General features: G+C 37.6%; 3 protein-coding genes across 3 annotated transcripts; all 3 read left to right on the plus strand.

The window, feature by feature from the left end:
• The first annotated feature begins 6,685 nt into the window (after positions 1–6,685).
• LOC101293647 (G-box-binding factor 4-like) lies at positions 6,686–12,400 on the plus strand. Its single transcript, XM_004290463.1, has 4 exons — positions 6,686–7,554; positions 7,641–7,712; positions 9,682–9,711; positions 11,757–12,400. The coding sequence occupies exons 1-4, from the start codon at positions 6,805–6,807 to the stop codon at positions 11,835–11,837; spliced, it is 933 nt and encodes a 310-aa protein (XP_004290511.1). The 5' UTR covers positions 6,686–6,804; the 3' UTR covers positions 11,838–12,400.
• Positions 12,401–14,223: 1,823 nt separating this feature from the next.
• Positions 14,224–16,267, plus strand: LOC101293943. Its single transcript, XM_004290464.1, has 4 exons — positions 14,224–14,306; positions 14,433–14,548; positions 15,176–15,565; positions 15,968–16,267. Exons 1-4 carry the CDS (start codon positions 14,246–14,248, stop codon positions 16,031–16,033), a joined length of 633 nt encoding a protein of 210 aa, XP_004290512.1. The 5' UTR covers positions 14,224–14,245; the 3' UTR covers positions 16,034–16,267.
• A 758-nt stretch (positions 16,268–17,025) lies between these two features.
• On the plus strand, positions 17,026–18,334 carry LOC101294229. Its single transcript, XM_004290465.1, has 2 exons — positions 17,026–17,211; positions 17,288–18,334. The coding sequence occupies exons 1-2, from the start codon at positions 17,064–17,066 to the stop codon at positions 18,193–18,195; spliced, it is 1,056 nt and encodes a 351-aa protein (XP_004290513.1). The 5' UTR covers positions 17,026–17,063; the 3' UTR covers positions 18,196–18,334.
• The last annotated feature ends 2,699 nt before the right edge of the window (positions 18,335–21,033 follow it).

The raw sequence follows: 21,033 nt of genomic DNA on the forward strand, positions 1-21,033 counted from the left end.
AACACAACAATTCAAAATCACTCAAAATCATAAATGAAATCCTGCAAAAAGGGTAGTTCAGGATTCCAAAAAATCACACAATTAAAATTAAAGAATCTCCTGCTGATAAGCATAGTTCAGGAGATACTCAAAGCAAAGAATTTAAATAACATCACATAAGAATATCACCCAATCATTTCTCTACTCTTACTTATGGGTTCGTCAACGCATAGTCATCCCCCATAAGTAACTAGACAAAACACGTACTCATGGGTTCGTCAACACATAGTCATCCCCCATGAAGTACCGACAGACTAGAGCTCTATACTGACCTTAACCAATCACCCGGTCAAGGCTTGGTTCCCGGTCCACCACGAAGGCTCCTAATCTAATGCACACCATCACCACTAAGGCACACACATTCACAACTAATGCACACAATCATCACAAAGGCACCATTCCGCAATAAATGCACTCACTCACCACTAAGGCACACACATTAGTTGCAACTAATGCACACAATCACCACAAATGCACCATTCCGCAACAAATGCACTCACTCACCACTAAGGCACACACATTCACAACTAATGCACACAATCACCACAAAGGCACCATTTCGCAACAAATGCTCTCACTCACCACTAAGGCACACATTTTATTACTCTCACGTCATAACACTTATCAAATCACAAAATAGTAATATCATCATAACCGTAACCAATCACCCGATTAAAGGCTTGGAATCCGGTTTGACTAATTAAACAACAATTCTACATCACGCTATCACATTATCATAACGTGTCTTTCACACATAAACACATGGATATAAATATTTAAAACAAGAATAATTCTACCAACTCTAATTATTACTCATGATCGGAAGTCCTTTTAAAAGATTATACTAATAACAGAAAACTTGTTTTCACTTACCATGAGCCGTTGACGATCAAGCTCATTTATATTTAAAAACAAAATCATTTTCTTTCAAGGACAACTTCACAATTAGCAACAATTATCATCATCATCAAAATCACCATCACATTCATCATCATAATAATCACATAATAATTATCATCATATCATCAACATTTCCATCAACATCATCATTAATCTCATCATCATAATCGTCATCATAACAATTATCATCATCAAAATCAACATCACAATCATCATCAAATCATGATCAAAATCAACATCACAATCATCATCAAAATAAATAGGCCACAAAGTGGACCTTAGTGAGATTTTACTCACCTTAACTCCCGCTGTGTCTTCATAAGCACAAACGCAAGCGTCTAGCTCAAAGGCAAACTCCACAAGTCACCCTAATTAACACAAATATTAACCTTAGTAACCAAACAAACTAAGAGTAACATTTGCCCTCTTAACCCAAAACTAAAATCCGAAGGTTTGCCCAAAGGAGGGCAACTCTCCTTCAAGACCTCCCAAGGTTCTCGATCACCCAAAACTAAACCTCCTACAACTGCCAAAACGGCTCCTACTTTTGAAAACACAAAATCATGACACCTCATCGAAAACAACTCCAACATTAAGCATCACAAGATCTCAACCTAGTCTTATAATATATCAACGTGCTCACAACAACAAGAACTAGCTAACCCTTGCAACTAAACCTACACATCCTGCCAGACGCGCCACCACAGGCGGCGGCGAGTGGGCCCCACGCGCCACCACAAAACTTCTGAATTAGGGCAAACTCCCAACACAAAACTTGTAGAATACTACAAGGGGGACACTTTTCATACCTGAAGGTCCAACCAGTTCGGCCGGAATCGGCCGGAAATCACCGAAACTGGTCGGAAAATTTTGGAATCCACCACCGCCACTCTCTGCCGTGAGTCGCGCTCCAAGGCCACTAGAAGTCGAACCAGGATGCCAAGGGCCTTTTATCCCGACCGGTCTCCCGCCTTGTCGCCGCCGCCGGATGTCTGAAACCCGACCGGGTCTCTAACCCGAACTTCCGAGCTTCGGGTCACCACCTCGGGACTGAAACGACGCACATCACCACCACAGGTCAGCTCGGACGGAGGAGAGGAAGAGAACCCGACCGGTGCCGGCGTCTAGGTCGGTCGGAGGTGGCCGGAAAAGCCGGTTCGGGTCACCGGGTCCGGGTCGGGTCGGTTGGAGGACTTGGGTTCTCTCGAGGTCGGGGAAAGAGAAGGAGAGGGAGGAAAATCTGGTTTCTGAAAAACTGAGGACCCAAACTGAAAATTTCCTATTTAACCTAAATATTCCCGAAAAACCACAACTTCCGCTGACCATAACTTTCTCATACGAAGTCCGTTTTACGCGTGCCATGTGTCTACGAACTCGTATCGTCGTGCTCTACAACTTTCGTGAAGGAAGTTTCTCGAGAAACCCAATAGATTTGAAAGTCAACTTTTGACCCTTTAGAACCATAAGACCGCTTCGGGACAATTATGCGTCCAAACGCTTCCGCTCTTCCTTCGTACCTCAAAACACACTAACTTCTAACTCAAAAATTCTCAATTAATATTAGAAACTAATATCAAATTTATGGGGTATTACATAATGAGTATGCATGCTAGAGAAATGAAGAAGCTTAAGAAAATTAAAATTTTAATTTTAATTTGCTTGACTTCTAATTTGTGGACTTCTATTGCAATTGATGGTTATCTTGTTCTCACTGCTTATTTTGTTGATGATGATTGGAAATTGCAATAGATAGTATTGAAATTTAGTTTTATGTCTCCTCCGCATACTGATATAGCTATGTCTGACAAAATCTATAAGCTGTTGGTGGGTTGGTTATTAAAAACATTATTTTCTATGACTTTAGCCAATGCATGTGCCAATGATTGTTTCGTTGAGTTGTTAAAGGAACGACTTAGACTACGAGATAAAATTGTATGGATCCGGATTCTCTGCTTTGATTTACTTGAATGTCTTACAACCATTAGATGAGTAAGGATGACATAATGATACCATGGTGGTCTTAGATTGTACTCAATTCAATGGTTAGAAGTCATCCAAACAAATCCAAGCAACATAAATCCAAGTAGAAAAGCCAAATTCAAATTGAATAACCAAAATTAGTCTCTAATCTGCTCTGTATCTCTTGGAGCGATTAAGAGAGGTGAGGCTATAGGGCATGTAGGCAGTGACGACCTTCCCCCAGGGAGGTCGTTTGATACTGCTTGGGAGGCGGGATAAATAGATTTGCGTTCGGCAAGCGGCGGAAGTCTGCTTCGTTCTTTGTTGGGGTCACCGCTGGCTTGTGTGGCCGAAGGTTTTTGGGGCTTAGGGCGACGACGACTTCTGTGGAGTCAGCGACATTTAGGTGAACGATTGGCATCGAGTTCGTTGAGAGCTCGGTATTGCGGCTGATTGGTGCTCTGGAGTGGTTTAGGATCAGATCTGAATGGTGTCGGTTGTGTGTTGACTGTCAGCTATAAAGGCAGCGATCTAAGTGCAGCGGCGTGCTTGATCTCTCCCTTTCGGATCGATCTGGTGTGGTGGCGTTGACTGTAGCAGAAGAGTTTGCACAACTTCTTCCGAGCAGAGTTGATGACAATTTGCGGCAGGCCCGACCGGCTGTGAAGGCACCGTTGAGGATGGTTCTGGTTTGGTGGGGGCAAGACCGCCTGTCGACAGCGGCAGACGACGGCTTGGTGTCCATGGCTTGATGTTGGGTGCGCATATATATTGGGCCTAGGCTATACTTTGGGCTTAGGTCCATGGCTTTAGGATGTGTTAGCTTATTTCCCTTTATTTCCTTTTGTTGCTAGAATAATTGCCTATAATCTCCTATTTGATTATAGGCTAAATTGTGGTGTTAAGTGAGTCCTCTCACTTTGTGATGTTTCAGTGAGTAAGACATGTGTAACGAGGGTGTTACCCTACATGAATCAAATGATCTTATTTGCTCTCTGTACGCAAAGCAATGGATCGATTTATGATGTATATTCATTTTTCGATGGAATGAAACAACCTTTTAGTCTAAAATAAAAATAAAAAATAAAAAATTAAAAAAAATAAAAACCTTAGACTATGGGATGTACTTCTAATGGATGACAAATTTTTTCATGTTCGTTGTTATGCTCACATTCTTAATCTGATTACGCAAGAGGGGTTGAAAGAAATTGATGGTTCTATTGTGAAAAATAGGAAAAGCATTTAGTATGTTAGGGGTTCACAAGGAAGAAAGCAAAAAGATTTGGACTGTGCTTCACAAGTTTCTTTAGAGTGTAGAAATGGCTTGTGTCAAGATGGAATTTGACATTCTTTATGATTGATAGTTTTATTATCAACGTGCATTTCTTCATTTGCAATTAAATGACTCTAACTACATCCATCAACTTTCTCATAATGAGTGACAAAGATTGGAAAAGATATGTAAGTTTCTTAAGGTATTCTATGATGTTACTTGCTTGTTATCTGATACTCATTAGCCCACATCTAATTTGTACTTCCTCAAGTCTTTGTGGTTGAGTACTTGAGAAAGACCAAGAATGATTGTGACATGTTTATACGCTGTATGACATCCCAAATGATCACCCAATTTAAATAGTATTTGTTAGAGTATAGCTTGATTCGTGCAAATGCCATTATATTTTATTCTCGATAAAAGTTTCAGTTTATGGGATTTTCATACAAAATAACTATATGGCAGTGATTCTATTGAAATGAAAAGGGTAGGTGACAAATTTTGATCTCATTTTGACTATTTGATGTGTACAAGAACATTCATTTGTTTTTGGTCAATGAATTATGTATATCCATCATGATCAAAAAATCAAGATCATAATCGTACTCTTACTGTTGATGCAATGATTTCTGAAGAATGCATGGATGTTATGAAGGTATGTTGTCTGTTTTTACGAATTTATTCTCTACCCATTTAAAATGGAGAAATAAGAAATTGCATATTGAAAGTATAATGTGGATGCAGATAAGCATAGAGAACTTAATATGGAGTATCCCAATTTTTCCTTATGTATGGAAGATTTATGTAATGTTGATACAATGCATGATAAGTTCATTCTACAACCTTTGACATGGTGGGCAGTTCAAGGAGCTTCGACACCAAGGCTTCAAGCCTTAGTACTCAAGTTGCTTGGGCAACCTTCGTTATCCTCATGTTCTGAAATGAATTGAAGTATTTACAAGTTTTTATATCCCGCAACAAGAAACAAGAGTACTCTAAAAGAGCAAAAAATTTAGTGTTTGTACATACCAATCTTCGTCTTTTATCTAGAAATAATCAACCCTACAAAGAAGGCCAGACTCAAATGTGGGATGTTGGAGGTGATCAATTTGATTCATTGGATGATACCAATCTAGGAGGCTTGAGTTTGAGGAACTTAATGAATCATCGGTGGAGAGGTTGTTTTGTTTGATAATTTCAAGAGAATGAGAATAATGATGATGTCCTTGATGTTTAAGTAGAATAGTCTTTATTTTTATTTGAGTTATTTGATTGTAGAACATAAGAGTCTAAGACAATGATTATGAATCTTCTATGATATTTATTTGTTTTTTTATTTTTTATAATTTATATATAATAATTTATTCTAACCTTTCTAAAACATACATGCTTCTAGAGATTTTTTTTTTTGAAAAAATACTTCAGCGTTTCCAAACGCTTCGTTTTCACGTTTCTAATTGGTGTCAATTAGCTCGGTGATTCGAGCAGCAACCAGGTCATGTTTTATGCACCGAATTTAGTTCATGTGAATGATCTAGAACAAGAGAGAGATGAAAAGAACAAAAGACGACAATGTGCTGGTATTATGAAAGTTATATTAATCTACAGTAGATCCCGCTACAGTAGGCGTGTTGCTTTTGTTTCCAAAACGAGGGGCTCCCCGACATCTGCTTTTCTAGCTTAGAAGCCATGGCTTCTAGAAACAGCAAGATGTAAGCTGATTTACCAAAAACATATGTTGATGTTGTGTATAAGCAGGTGAGCTAACCCCCCCTCCCCCTCGTAGCTTATGAGCATCTCTAACAACTTTCTTTAAAATGGGAAAGCAAAAGCCAAAATCTTTAGAAAAATTGTGCTCCAACTCTAACAGGTTTCCTATTTTGAAGATTTCAGTACTTATTACAACAATAATTACATCCTTATTAACTATAAAAAAAAATTAGATATTTCATTTTAACAATAAAATAACTCAATAAATATTCTATATATATATATATATTCTTCTCTTTGGAGCACGTAAAGAATTTATGACGACGATAATTTGAGGAATTTGACATTTGCTGTAGACTTGGGAAATGACTCATATTCTCTTTCTTCTTCATTCTTATGTTAGGCTTACACTCATAGTGAGTGTGGCTTATCCATACTCATAATATGAGCTTTCTTGGGAATGAGATAGGAATGTTGTTGCACCTTAAAAAATTATAATGTTCCTTAAAATTAAAAAAAAGAAATATAGAAAATATGGAAGCGATGCTCTAAGTTAGGCTAAGTAACCATCCAACATAGCTCTTCTATAAATGTGATTGCGAGTATAGCCACTATTAGACATTTGCTCTTCTCAATTTGGTGCAGAGGGGAATTTTCTAATATTTGAAAATTGAGAAAAGTGTAAATCCAAAAATTGAAAAGGTCGTTCCTCTTAAACCCATAACGTGGGTCCGGGAAGCAACACACTGTCGCAACTCGTTGATGTAAAACTCTGTTCAAACCAAGACTTTGGGTCCAAATAAACACACGGCACACTTCCTGCTCCCTCATTCAAAACACAGCCTGCGGATACCTCAAAAGTCAAAGACCCAAACCCTAGAGAGCCAAGGTTGACTAGGATCTTGGCTTCGCCGGAAACACACATGGCGTCGTCGAAGCTGATCTCGTCGTCGGCGTCGTCGTCAAGGTCCCGCAACTCGGATCTCTCCCGACGCCCAAAACCCAAACCCTCGCCGCCTTCTTCTCCCTCCGCCGCCGCCGCCAACCAAGCCCTACAGACCACCACCAACGGTGGAAGTTACATTCACACGGCGAATCCCGCGCCGATGACCGTCGACGGCCTCTTCCGCGACGTCTACAGCAACACCCTTCCCCCGGCCGACGCCCAGATAACTCTGATGGACTCTGCCGGCATGGAAATCAACTCCTTAGGGGCGGCGCCGTCGAGGCCGAAGACGGTGGACGAGGTATGGGAGGAAATTGTGTCCGGGGAGAGCCGGAGGGAGTGTAAAGAAGAGTTGCCGGATGAAATGATGACTCTTGAGGACTTCCTGGCCCGGGCTGGCGCCGTGGAGGAGAACGACGTCAAGGATTTACATCTGGCGCCGCCGCCGGAGACGGAGAGACTGTGCGGAGGACTGAGCGGAGGGATGTTTGGATTCGATCAGATCGCACTGAGCCCGTTTCCGTCGATTGAGAAGATGGAGGGGTCCATTGCTGGCTTCGGAAATGGTGCTGCTGCTGCTGCTGCTGAGGTGGCGGCGAGTGGAGGAAGGGGGAGAGGGAAGAGAGCCCGGGCGGTCTTGGAGCCGCTGGATAAAGCTGCACAGCAGAGGCAGAAGAGGATGATCAAGAATAGGGAGTCAGCTGCGAGGTCCAGGGAGAGGAAGCAGGTGGGAAATGGATGCTTGATAGTGTTTTGTGATTTTTGATTTCGAATATTTCTGTGGACTGATTTTATGATTTTCTGAAATTTTAGGCCTACCAAGTTGAATTGGAGTCGATGGCAGTTAAATTAGAGGTGGAGAATGAGCAGCTTTTGAGAGAGGAGGTAATGAAAATGTTGCTGCTCTTCAATTGTGTTATTTTGATTTTTGTCTTTTCGTCTCAGTACTTGTGAAATGTGCTTATATTATTCTTAAGGCCATAACTTTATGCTCTATACACTTACCTTTTTCCCTACATGATAGGATTAGGCTTCAACAACACAATTAGTAGTGTTTTAGTCCGGAGAATTAGAATAGTTGAATGCCAAATTCTAATGTTAGTGTTACCGAGTGGCGAGGGAGGTTGGGGAATTGTGTTAAGATTTAGGATCGGTCAGAGGTTTGATCCCCCGTCTGTCAGTTAAAAATAATCCACTACTATTTTTCTTCCGTTGTCTCATTCTCTAAGATTCTGTCAGTTCAAAATAGTTTACTGCTAGAAATGTAGGTTCGATACAGGAAATTTTTAATCAGTGTTGCTTGGATTTTGGTATTCCATACAATGTTGATGATAGTAATATCTAGATCACATCTGCTTATTTTCTCTTTCTTCCCAATACTAGTTTTTCTGAATCCTGTAGTTTACTTATTTCAACCTCAGACAACAATTGATCATCACTACTGTGAGCTGAAACAGTAGGACCATAATAAAAATCATTTGTGAAGGACTAGTGAGGTCTGACCCTGAATGAACTAGGACACAATAGACCAAATGGTGATGAAAGGAAAAAGGAGGTCATACTTGAAGCAAATATCATAATCCTGCCTCATTTCATTCCATTACGTACTTACATGGTCAGTATGGCTGCGCATGTACCAAGCCCTAACTTGTTCATAGTTAATTTTTGAATCTTCAGTGAACTCTCCCAGTAAAGTTATTCTCAGGTCATCAAGAGTCGTATGGGAGCAAAATCATGTCAGCTCACTCGGTTGCCTGTATTCTTTATATCACAATCAGTCTTTCACACATCTCGACTTAACCATCCGATTTCTTGTTTTAATTTTCCTTTCTTTTTTTGCTTGGTCATTTTAGCACACTCCCCTCAGTTACTACTTCTGTGACAGTATCCATTAAAATGAATGATGTAGCGCATCACTAAGACCACCTGCCCATACTTTTCTGGGCATTTTGTTATTTTCGGCGGGTGACCTATGTGATTAAAGGCTTCAGAAGGAAAAGAAGTTTGGACTTTGGTTAGATGTCAAAGCTAAGGAAAGTAAGGGTTTGAATTGAAAGAGGGTTTGCCAAAAGAAAAGAAAATTGGAAGGGGAAATGAAATTCACGTATCTATGGATAAAACGGTGGATTTAAAAGTAAACAGGGAGTATTCTTGAAGTCATGTTAATTTGATTGGTATTACTTTCTTTACCCATTTCAAATTAGAGAGAAGGAAAGAACCAGATGCACATTTCAATAAGTAAGATTCAGAAAGAGGGATTTGTAATTTCAAGAATTGAAAAAAAACAAACATGTTGAAACCATATGAAATATTTAACGAACAAAAGAGTGGAAAGTAAATCCTCCTATATAGAAACAAGAAGATGCTTGAAATAGATAATAGAGAATCAAAGTAGCTGAGATGGAGAGAGTTGATAAACAATGAATGGAAAAATTATGCTATTCTCATGACTGCAAGTTATTGTGAAGCATGGATATTCGGTAAGTTGCAGTGTTGCTGAAAAATTTCAAAAGCAGAGGGTTGGAGATTTGACATGATGTGTATGGTTTTCATGTTGATATTAGGAGGTTTACCTTCTTGTCTGTCTTACCTCTTTCATTTTTTCCTTTGAAAGAAGGAAATTAATTTAGAATGACAAACTGCCTTGCTACAGAGCCAAGAGCCCATGCAGAAGCTCAGCATAAATTAACTATCCACGTAAAATATAACAACATATGCTGCCAAACTAAGACTGAAAAGATTGGCTTCATAGTTGCCTCTGGTTTACACATACTCTCTTTTGTTTCCTTAACAGTTACTGTTTCTTTCATTGTCTAACAATAGTACCCTTTTTTTTTTTTTTTTTTTTTGGCAGGCTGAGAGGACTGAGGAAAGACTTAAGCAGGTACTCATTTTACTTGTGCCAGCAATTATTGATTTGGAAAGGGGCTGCATTTCATAGGGAAAAATCTGGAAAATGGTCTTTAGGCTGATGGTGATTTATTTGGGTATAGTATGTGAAAGATATTTATTATGCAAGCATGCAACAGACAACCTGTTATGCTGAAAATGATAATGAAACGTTATGATTATTTGATAATGGAAATGTGAAGGAAAAGAAATAACCAATATTAATCCACTGTGAGCCTGAAACTATGTTTTGTGAGCATAGATTAATATTTAGAATATAGTATAATCATGTATACTTTTGTTGGTGGAGGCTTTGGTTTTCTTCAATACCAAATCATTCATTTTGTAGTTCTATAAGGGCATCCTGATTTTTATACCAATTTTGAGTCGGTAGATTTTGTTTTGTCAGCACAGTTGACCCAATCGTTTGACTCCCAAACAAAAAGTTTGGCCTGCCAAGTTACGTGTTTTGTGAAAACTATTCATGTTATTTTTAACTCCACAAAAGTCCACCAAGTCATCTGACTTAGAAATAAAGTGAAATCAGTAGTCCAATTCTCAAGTTGCCACTCAAATGGTAGTCCTGCATATATGATTAGAGACCGCAAAACATGTTATGGCTGCTGGCGATTTCTTTTGATATTAGACTGATACTCTTGAGGGGCATTTTTTCATAAAACATTGCATTTGTGTGTCATTCTTCACTTATATTAGCTACAGAGCCTTTTCATATTAAATTTAGGTGTATCTAGTGAAGTTGCCATATTGGTTTTAGCTCAAGTATCCTCTAACAGACTTTAAGGAAACATAACTCGCTTTATATGTATGTTTTTTTATGGTGGGGATGCAATTTTTGTTTTCGGGGTACAGTTTTTATAAATACAATAGATAGAACTAGGACTCTTTTCATGATTAAATGGACGCAATGTGTGGGTAGTTCCAATAGTTGGCAGGTAGATTTTGCCTTGATAAAATACGACTGTACAATAAACAGATTCTCATTCAGTGATGTTTGTTAGGTTATGTGAGCTTTGGATTTGTGGCTGCTGGCCATTTCTTTCGATATTAGACTGATATTCTTGAGGGGCTTGTTTTTCATAAAACATTGCATGTTTGTGTCATTATTCACTTATATTAGCTAGAGCCTTTTCATATTAAAAGTAGGCCTATCTAGTGAAGTTTCCACATTGGTTTTAGCTCAAGTATCATTTAACGGACTTTTGGGAAACACAATTTGCATTATATATTTGTTTTTTTTATGGTGGGGATGCAATTTTTGTTTTAGGGGTACAATTTTTATAAATTTAATAGACAGATTTAGGACTCTTTTCATGATTAAATGAACGCAATGTGTGGGTAGTTCCAATAGTTGGCAGGTAGATGTTGCCATGATAAATACGTCCGCACAATAAACAGATTCTCATTCTTCAGTCATGTTTGTTAGGTTATGTAAGCTTTGGATTTATACTCTAGAGCAGTCAGAATGCTTAACATGTTGAATCTTTTCAATGATGAAAAATGGCTTGCATAGGTTTATATTAAGCTTTTTTTCATGTTTTTTGTATGAAGTATGAACTATGATTGCACAAGAAAATCAGTTACACCATGCCTTGAGATTACTGCTTTTTTCTATGTACTCTGAGAAACTTGTGTGTGTGTGTGTTGTTTTTTTTTTCCCTATGAAAATGTAGAAGTGGAAAAGATTGAGATTAAATGGATCAGCAATGGATCATAATCAAGTGGGTTTAATGAATTTTATTTTTATGGATTTCTTCTACTAATGTGCCCTTGGACTTTCCACTTTATTATGAAGTGAAGACAAGAATAGTTTCATTTTGATCAAGTTCTAGGAAAAATCATGAATCGACATGTGACTTTTACCAATGATTTGTTGATTAATTTCTATCTTCATTGCATATGAGGGAGATTAGATGAATACTTGGTGAAAGATGAAGGGAGTTTTATAGTTTGGAAAAGTTTTAGTCATTTATTATGAAGTTTATTTTATTATGTTTTGATTATTATGTTTTGATGCTGCAGCTAATGGAAAATATTATTCCGGTTGTGGAGAAGAGAAGACCATCACGTGTCCTTCGCAGAGTTTGCTCACTGCAATGGTAGAAATATGATTGAGGTGTTATGCAGAAAACAGACTTCGGTTTAAGACTTAGGACAAGGTCGAAACATTTAATCTGATTTCTAAGTAGAAATATGCCACCTGATGATAATCATTTTAGTAAGAGCCGCGTGTGTGATGACGGGAAATTCCTTTTGTTTGAACAAAGAGATGGCGTCGATTGAGGGAGATAAGAGGTAACAGAGCCTTCTGTTGTATGTAGCCGGTTTGCAGGGAATTGAAACCTCTTTTTCCTCGTTAATGATGTGAAGGTGAAGCACAGTATCCGGAGTTAATTATCTATGTTTATAGGTTTATTACATCTTTTGAGCTAAATATATCATGGTCGCTGCTCTTCTCATTCCTTTATTTGTAAGGAGATTGCATTGCAGCCCCTAGAGAAGAGAATTCCTATTTCATCAAATTTGCCGATCTATCAATAATATTACTAGTTTAATCTCGTTTCGTAAAATATGGTATACAGCTTTTCTAGCTTCCATTGACATCAGGTACAAGGTGTTTGGGCAGACGCTCAGAGTAGTTTCGAAAGCGTAGTTTGCTCTAAGAGTATCGGACAGTATGGGGGTTTCATGCATGAAGGATATGTAGGCCAAGAAAGTATGGCGAAGATGGTTTTGATGGCATGCATTTTCTGTTGATATGAACCATGGAAATAGTTCATACTCGGAGCCCTACATGTGCATGTGTTATGTGCTGGTGAATCAAAGCAATTCTGTGTTGTGTCTCGTGAGTGGGAGTCATATGGCTCCATGTCACGCAAATGAGCCGAGAGGAAATAATAGCACTTCTGAGCAGAGTTGGTGGTTGACTGGTTGTAGTGACTCATCGTCGTCTCTCTTTTTAACCTTCCCAGGTCCTCATGGTTGTTTTGTTTGTCCTTTAGTCCATGTCTCAGTGCTTTGTAGTATTAGTTTTCTATGTTTTTATGTCCTCTAGATAAAATGAATAGGAATAGGACCACTGCTCCTCCTCGACAAAACACACATCAAATTTGAGGTTACTCTCTAGCTTCGCGCTATTTTCCTTGTTTCCTATGCATTGGTGCGAGGCTATAGTATTATTCAGTGTGCTTGAAGCAATAACCTAATTTATTTATAACTTGAGGATAATATTTGCAGACCCATGAGTTTTAGTAAAGACACTACCCATGACCCCTTTCTATTGAGGGATCCATATTGGCAAGAACCCTATGTTAAGACTTGAGTTATGATGGACTTGTTCTTCGATTACATCAATTTAGGCGAGGGATTAAAAGAGTAAATCATTGATATTTGGTTAAGAATCATTACACTCGAGAGTTACAACAAAGTGTGCAACAGCATTAGTCCCACAACCTCCAAAATGACCCTCCCACTGCATCTCTTAATAAAGTCCTCAAATTAGCTTAGAGAAAACTCAACTCTGAATAGTCTGAGAAATGGATCCGGCTCTCAGTTTGAATTCATGATGCTTGGATAACAATTTGAAGGCCGACATGTCATCCTTATAAATCCAATTGTTATAAGAATGCAATAATTACTGATAAGATAAAAATCATAGAAGACTAGGACTCCATAGCAATATTGTTGTCATTTATACAACCATTTAACTGAATAAAAATGACTTGACGACATCAGATTGTTATCTAAGCAAATTAAAAAAATATAAATCCGAGCAAAGAAATCAAATCCTTGACCTCATGGTCGCCGAAAACCGAATGATCCTCACAATCGGTTTGAATGAGACAGAGAATTTTGTTATAAACTTAACAGTTATAGTCTCAATATAAAGAAAAACAATTTCAGAAAGACTCAGAGATTTCCTAGGAGAAAGGGATATATGTTTTGGTCGGACCAAAACAAAGTGATACTATATTATTTGGTTAAAAACAGAGCCTGCAGATTGATAATCAAAAGAGTAATCATTTTAGAATTATAAACCCCATCATCAACAATCACAGATTCACAGCCACTCATCATTTTGTTTTTTATTTTAATCACCCCTTTTCCTTAAATATATTTGTTCTTAAGGAGTAAATTTTATCAACAAAATGATTCCAACTTTTTACTGTGTAAAATAATAAGAACCCACAATCTCCAATATTAATGTCTGTCATCCATTCAAACTCCTCCCATGAAAAAGCTAAGCACTCCTGACATTTTACCAGTCTCCTCTCTTTACCACACACTCTCTCTCTTCCCCCTTTCTCTCACATTTTTCAAACCCTCTTTGCTTTCCCAGTGACCCAGAGAGCAAAAGAAAAGCTACAAAAGGACTTAAAGCCTGTCTGTAATCTAAACCATCTTTATCTTTTGCATTCACCCAAACAAGAGAGGAGCTCTTCATGAAGTTCTCCATGTTCTTCTTCCTGGGTTTGCTCTCTTTACTCTTCCAGCATTCTCACTCCACCACAATGCTGGTAGATGGAATTTCAGAGTGGAAAAACCCTACTGTTCATGTAGGAGACTCCATCAGTAAGTACTTGTAACTTCATTGCAAATTTGCTCCAACAATTTGCTTATTTTTTTAATGATATATTTCAAAGTTGGTACTTGGGTTGCATATAGACTTGAACCGACTCTTTCTCTTGTACTTTTCAGTTTTCCAGCATAAGTATCACTACAACCTCTACATTTTCCAGAACCAAGGAGCCTTCAATGTCTGCAATTTCACTCAAGCCACACTTCTTAACAAACCCGATTCCACATCCTATACGGTATGGCATCTATTTCCCTGAGACAGTCACAGACTAACATTAACATGTTTTTCTGACTTTTATGTAGTAGACAGTAAATTGGCCCTGCTTTCATTTGAGTTCTTGAGAAATAGCTCGACTAGTTTTAATCTGTATTTGACACTCTGAACTCTGGTTTTCAAGGGATAGTCCATAAAATAAGTAGGATTTGATTATTGCCTCATTGATTTGACCTGCCTAACTTAGTCCTTCATGCATTACCAATTAAGTGGTGTTTTTAAACTTGGGTTGTGCTTCAAACAAGTATTTTCCATCTGGGTATGTCATAATTGTCTACTAGATTTGAGCTTTTAAACTAAGTTTGTATTAATAGATAAGTGCTGCTTTCAAAAGAAATTGTGCTCAACATAATTAGCTCCCATTTTGGATGTGATAATTGGTTCAAAGAGATGTTACAAAGTACTGTTTTTAAACTTGGGTAGTGCTTCAAATAATGTCATATATGTCTAAAAGATTCGAGATCTCAGACATGCTGTTGAACTTGGGTTTACAAAATATTGTGCATGAATCAAGTAGTCCCATCTGGGTATGCCATAAGTTTGTCAAAGATTTTAAGTTTCCTGACCAAACATTTCTTAACTTTGCAAGTGGCACCCATCACGGCCTGGCTTCTTCTACTTCTCCTTCAGCAATGGTTCTCTGCTCAATACATGCCAAGACACTCAAAAGCTTGCTATAAGAGTTTCTTTAACAACAATGGCTCCAGTGGCTGCCCCAGAACCCAGTTCCAAGACAGGTTCTGGTGGCCGGGGAGGCAGTGGTGGTGGTGTAGTGTCATCTTCTCCAACATATCCATGGCCTTTCCAGCCTCACCAAGCTTCCTTATCGCCAAGTCCAGAGCCAAGTGTCGGCTCTTTACTTCCAAATAAAGGTGGTGGCATGCCATTTATCAACAGCAACCCTGCTGTTCCTCTGCCTACTGGTGAAGTCGATTCTGCTACAATCCGCCCTATACCTACCTCTGGCCACCAAGGACAGGTATCCCAATTCGCTCTCTTGATTTACATTGCATTGCTATGTCTGCTTATGCATGCAATTCAATATCTGATTAATAGTTTTTGTTCATAGACTTGAGTATGATGAATTGTGCTTTTCTTCAAATCTTTGAAATGAAAGGTGAGTACATTTTCTGATCATTGATCAGATGACCTGTGAGTTGATGTTTTAATCAACAGTTAGTCATAATAATTGATGTAAATACTAAGATGTGGTCACACAATGTGCTCCATTTAGCACCAGAATGAAGTATGCCTACACATATGCTTCAATCCTATACTAAGCAGCAGTTTGGTAACAGAAGTCTGTTAAACATCGCCTTCTTTTTATTTTCACTTCTGGTTGTGATGGTTTGTTGATCGGGTTTCCTTTGTATATTGACAGCAGGTGTTGGTGGGGTTATTTGCTGCTCAAATGGCTCTATTTAGTGTGGTTCTCTTGATGCTATAAAAATGTTGAGAGATTAAGAGAGAGAGAGAGAGAGAGAGAGAGAGAGAGAGAGAGAGATGGTCTGTAATATGTGTAGGTAAATCCGATTAGGTTAATGTGCACCAGACAGTGGTTTTGAGTCTAAAGTAACTTTAAGAGTGATGATTATACCATGTATTGGAGATGCTCTTAGTCCCTACTTTGGAAATCATTAGCACTTTTCATCCTTTGTTAAGCAATCAGTAGCCATCTTTTATTTTCTGCTTGCTTGATCCTGCTCTTTTCCTCTTCCTCTTGTGTTTTTGGATGAATTTAAAATTTGAAAGTCACAAGACCAAATACTTGTTGGCTTAGGAAGTAATCCTTGCATAGTGGTACTCAAGGAAAATTTTAAAATTAATGATGCTTTATTCCATTTAATCTAAAAATAAATTTCAAGCAAAAGATTAAATCTGAACCACACAATGTGGGTCTGTGGCTGAATGATTAGTGGGCATAGTGTCTATAGTGCTGTCCAACTTCTATCACAGCTTGTTATGAGCAACTCCATAAACTGTGGATATGCCAGTTTGATTAAGATCATGCCAGTATGATGAAATGATCATGCTATGACAAAAAGTAGAGTTTATGTGCAGGTTGTTGTGGCCCAAATAATTTGTCAACTAATGATTTTCCAAACTCGGTAAGTTCTAGCAGGGGCTTCTGATTTTCATATTCTTTTGTTCTACATAATAAACCATATTATAAATTTATAATTATATTCCCATGGACCAACACTCTTAAGTTGGATTTGTGTTTTGGAATCAAAGAAAGCAGTTGGCTTCGCGCCAAGGCAAACTATATTATTATGAAAAGGAAGCAACGGACTTAACTATTCTTACAGACTTCACAGAATATCATATCATGAAGCAATGAATTTGTGCCTTGTTGATATGCTAGAAGGCAAAAAAGACCATCAATATGGACTTTATAAACTTAATACTCACACATTTGCGCATTCTCCTACTCATTTAGAGAGTAAAAATTTGGAGTTTGCAAGGTGATTCCAGAAATGGACCTTGAATTAGGACTCAAGATCAGCCATACTACGGATGATCTTACTTCCTCTTCTGATTTTCGGATTGCGAAGAACAAATCTGCCCCTGTTTTCATATCCAATGAAACGGAAACCTCGTTCATCCTCACTGCCCACCTTAAAGGTCAATACCATTTTCATTCATCTTTGTGAGTATTTGTTTGTTTTGGTATTTATGAAAGTTTTTCAGGTAACTTCAGGTTATAAAAAAGAGCATGTTGATATTGACATTAATGAAGAAGGAACTCAGCTAGGCATTACTGTTGAGAAACCAGTTCATGAGAAGGTGATGTCAGGATGGTCAATGAAAAGCAAAGAAGGGGAGACAAGGGGATTTAGAAAAGTCTTTCGGATCCCAGATGGAGTGGTTTTGAGTCGAATCAAGGCCAAGTTTAATGATCAAGACTCAACTCTCAAAATCTTCATGCCAAAAGTGGTGAAAGGAGTCGTTGGCGTTGGGGTTAAGGAACTGCAAGAAGAAGGGGTGATCATAGGGAGACCACAGATGACAGAAGCTGCGACTGATGAGGTTCCTGAAACTGAGAAAATGAGAATGAAAAAGAACTCTCAGGCTAAGGGAAAAGAGGTAGAAAAAGAAACCTACACGAAAGAAATTGTATTGGATGATCAAGAGTTGCAGACCAAGGATCCAAGAGAAACTAAAGGTGGAGGGATGGAATCAGAAGAAAGTAAAGAACAAAAGATTGCAGAGAATAAAGAAGCTGATAGGATTGAGAGAGAGGATGCTGAACGAAGAAGCAAGGAAGAAACACATGGAGGTGTCAAGAATGATAAAAGCACTGAAGCAACTCATAGAGTTGCTAAACCTTCACAAGAAATTGAAGAAACTGAAACTCGCATCGAAGAACCTGCTAACTCAAACGAAATGCCAGAAGCAATGCCAGAGAAGAAGAAATTACTTGACAAGTGTGAATGTTCTGAAATGGGGAAAGGAAAGGATGTGGGTGAGAAATCAACTGCAGAGAAGAAGCTTGCTGCATCAGAAAAGTCCAAGTTGCTCTCCACTCCTTTGATCATTGCAGGTTCAGCCCTTCTCGTCTCTATTGTACTGCTAGCAATTTACAGGATTAGGAATAGAAAGAAATAGTTTTCATTTGTGTACTAAAGCTATACATATATCACTTTTACTTTCTCTGTTCTAGCAGATATGATTGATGTCAATGTAGTACAACACTACTACACTTGATAAATACATGGGACTAAAACCATGGTGGCATGGTGCATATTCAGATTGAAATACGATTAGAAACACCATATGCAATTACGCACTGTACACACCAAAAGAAAACACATAAATCTTTTGACACAAATACATATATCAAGCTCTAAGCACAGCCGAAGAAAACCCCAGGTTACTGTCCGCACAAACCCTTCTCTTTCAAAGGCAAAAATACATATATAAGTTCTAATACAAGGCCAAACCCAGCTTACCAGGTCCAGGTTACATCCACTGCTCCAGGAGGATACAAATTGGTGCACAATACATCTTTCGTCTGTCTTTTATACACGTCACTAAAAACTGGAATTTACACAGGAAAAGCGACTAATGTTTCCTATTACTACAACAGTATTATGTTATAGACTTATAGTAATAAACTGGCTAGACGTCATTGAAAGCTAATTATACGACCAACACTCACAGCTAGTTACTCTTACACCATTTGAAACTTTTTACATTACAGTTGATAATAATAAGGATAGCTTGGCCAACAAGATAACACCCAACGACAAAGAGAAGATATATCTTTGACGCACGATCCTTCCCAGAGTTTTGATAGCTTCTACCTTGCATTGATGGTGACAAAAACAAAAAGCCATCAGTATTAATAATTTCTCCATCACCTCCATTCACACATGGTAAGATGGGTTAAAATAGTACTACTCATCAGAATGAAGAACAGCAACAAAGATGGGGGACGACGATGAGAGTACTTAGAGGCATGCAGCCATATATATATATATATATATATATATATATATATATAGAAGAAGTACATGGTGGATGACCTGAATGAAGGATGGCTTTAATATCTATTGTTGGAGATTGATATACCAATGCAGCTATAGGTTGCCTTTCCTTGGTGACATGATCATCATTGTGATTCTTAAAATTAATTTGGTTGTATAATTTTATCTACGCGGGATTGTTTTGGTACCACCAAAGATTTGCCATTAATGACACATTTATTAACTTAAAATTGAACATATCATAAATCGGTATAAACTACAATGAGAGACGAAATATTTCATTTCCATTCAGCTATTTGGTTACTATAAGGAATCATAATAGGAAACCACATGAAATCAAAATTAAAACTATTTTGATTATTAAAATATCCCTACAAGAATCGAAGCTACAGGTATTAACAATTTTTTTTAATTTTATTTTAAGATTGATGAAATTCCCAGCAATATTAGCAATTTGCATAAAATGATAATCACATATATTTGATGTTGTTGTTGCTATCTGATTGATAATACAATATATATTTCTAGGGTTGGGTACTTTAGAGATATTAAATTAAGCAAGTGTATTTTAGGGATAAAAAGTTGATTCCATAGGCTTTGATTCCTAAACTCATCGATTGAATTAGGGGATCGTATGAAATCAATTATTGATAAGGAAGTGGGACCCACATCCATTCAAATTTCTTGATGTGTTAGTAAATGCTAGAGTTCTCTCATCCTGGAATCAATTCTGTCATTCTCAATTAGGTAAAAGTTATAAATGGTTCTCGTGGTTTGGGGTCATGGTTATGTTCGTCACCGTGGTTTAAAAATGATTAATTTTGGTCCTCGTGTTTTATATATCGACTAATCATAGTCTAATGATAACATTTTGTCTAACACCGTCAGTAAGGTTCTCACGGCGACATCATATATGATGAGATAATTATGTCTTATACATTCCTTATCAAACAAAAAAAATAAAAGTTAGATAGAATTATAAGGAAAATGAAAAAGCAAATTACTAAGAATAAGGAAGAACTCCCATAACCTAGGAATAATTGTCATGGCGTATTAAAAGAATTCTTTCTTCATCTTATCCTTGTTTCTTTGTCTTGTTGATCAAATTAATCTTCCTAATTCTCACTTCTTTTCCCCGTAATAGTTTTGACCCTTTTACAAATTGCCAAAGTTTTGTATGAAATTGATGGATAAGAAGAATATTGAATACTAGAATCAAACCAAGCCATATAAAATTTTTAAATCTAATACCATTTTTGCATTTGATAGATGAATATTGATTTTAAATTTTACATCTTAATCGCACCAAGGGTTGAGTTCCAATGCAAATATCTGAGATAAATCATGTCGCCGATTAACTTTATTCTGATTGTGGGTGTTAGAATTTATGGTTATTTTCATTCATTATATTCTAGACAAATTGCCTCAACATGTGACGCGCACATACGTGTCTCACTAACGGTGATAGATAAAATGTTATCATTGGACTATGATTAGTCGATATATAAAACACAAGGACCAAAATTAATCATTTTTATACCACAGTGGCAAACGTAATCATGACCCCAAATCACGAGGACCATTTATAAATTTTACCATTCTCAATTTCATTCTAGGTTGTAAACGTGTCATAATTGTCTTATGTTCGTGAAAATGAATTCCATATGTTGCTAGCTAGCCGCCACTTAAACATCATCTCTGTTATCCACTTTACTTCGTGCTTATGTTAGAGAATTTGGCTAATTGCAATTTTCTACTCTACATTCGAAACTTTTAACTCATAGAATGAAACATGATGTTCCAAAGTAGTAACAAATTTATATCTCCTGTTGGTTTGATTATCCATTTTAGCTTTTTTATCTGGTAACATTAGACCTTGAAATCAATGAAAAAGATCAATGGATTTGCAGCAAAATTTTTCCCACTGTAATCCAAGTACCAAAAAGAGGAGAATCAA

The sequence above is a fragment of the Fragaria vesca genome, linkage group LG2, assembly GCF_000184155.1.
Source record: "Fragaria vesca subsp. vesca linkage group LG2, FraVesHawaii_1.0, whole genome shotgun sequence".
Lineage (NCBI taxonomy): Eukaryota > Viridiplantae > Streptophyta > Magnoliopsida > Rosales > Rosaceae > Fragaria > Fragaria vesca.

What these genes read in the sequence shown, in the direction of transcription:
- LOC101293647 (XM_004290463.1), top strand. Translation starts at nt 6,805, where the DNA reads ATGGCGTCGTCGAAGCTGATCTCGTCGTCGGCGTCGTCGTCAAGGTCC. An exon ending in AGCAGCTTTTGAGAGAGGAG is followed by an intron (nt 7,713 to 9,681) that starts GTAATGAAAATG and finishes TTTTTTTGGCAG; the next exon opens with GCTGAGAGGACTGAGGAAAG. An exon ending in CTGAGGAAAGACTTAAGCAG is followed by an intron (nt 9,712 to 11,756) that starts GTACTCATTTTA and finishes TTGATGCTGCAG; the next exon opens with CTAATGGAAAATATTATTCC.
- LOC101293943 (XM_004290464.1), top strand. Translation starts at nt 14,246, where the DNA reads ATGCTGGTAGATGGAATTTCAGAGTGGAAAAACCCTACTGTTCATGTA. An exon ending in TCATGTAGGAGACTCCATCA is followed by an intron (nt 14,307 to 14,432) that starts GTAAGTACTTGT and finishes TGTACTTTTCAG; the next exon opens with TTTTCCAGCATAAGTATCAC. An exon ending in CCGATTCCACATCCTATACG is followed by an intron (nt 14,549 to 15,175) that starts GTATGGCATCTA and finishes TAACTTTGCAAG; the next exon opens with TGGCACCCATCACGGCCTGG.
- LOC101294229 (XM_004290465.1), top strand. Translation starts at nt 17,064, where the DNA reads ATGGACCTTGAATTAGGACTCAAGATCAGCCATACTACGGATGATCTT. An exon ending in CCTCACTGCCCACCTTAAAG is followed by an intron (nt 17,212 to 17,287) that starts GTCAATACCATT and finishes AGGTAACTTCAG; the next exon opens with GTTATAAAAAAGAGCATGTT.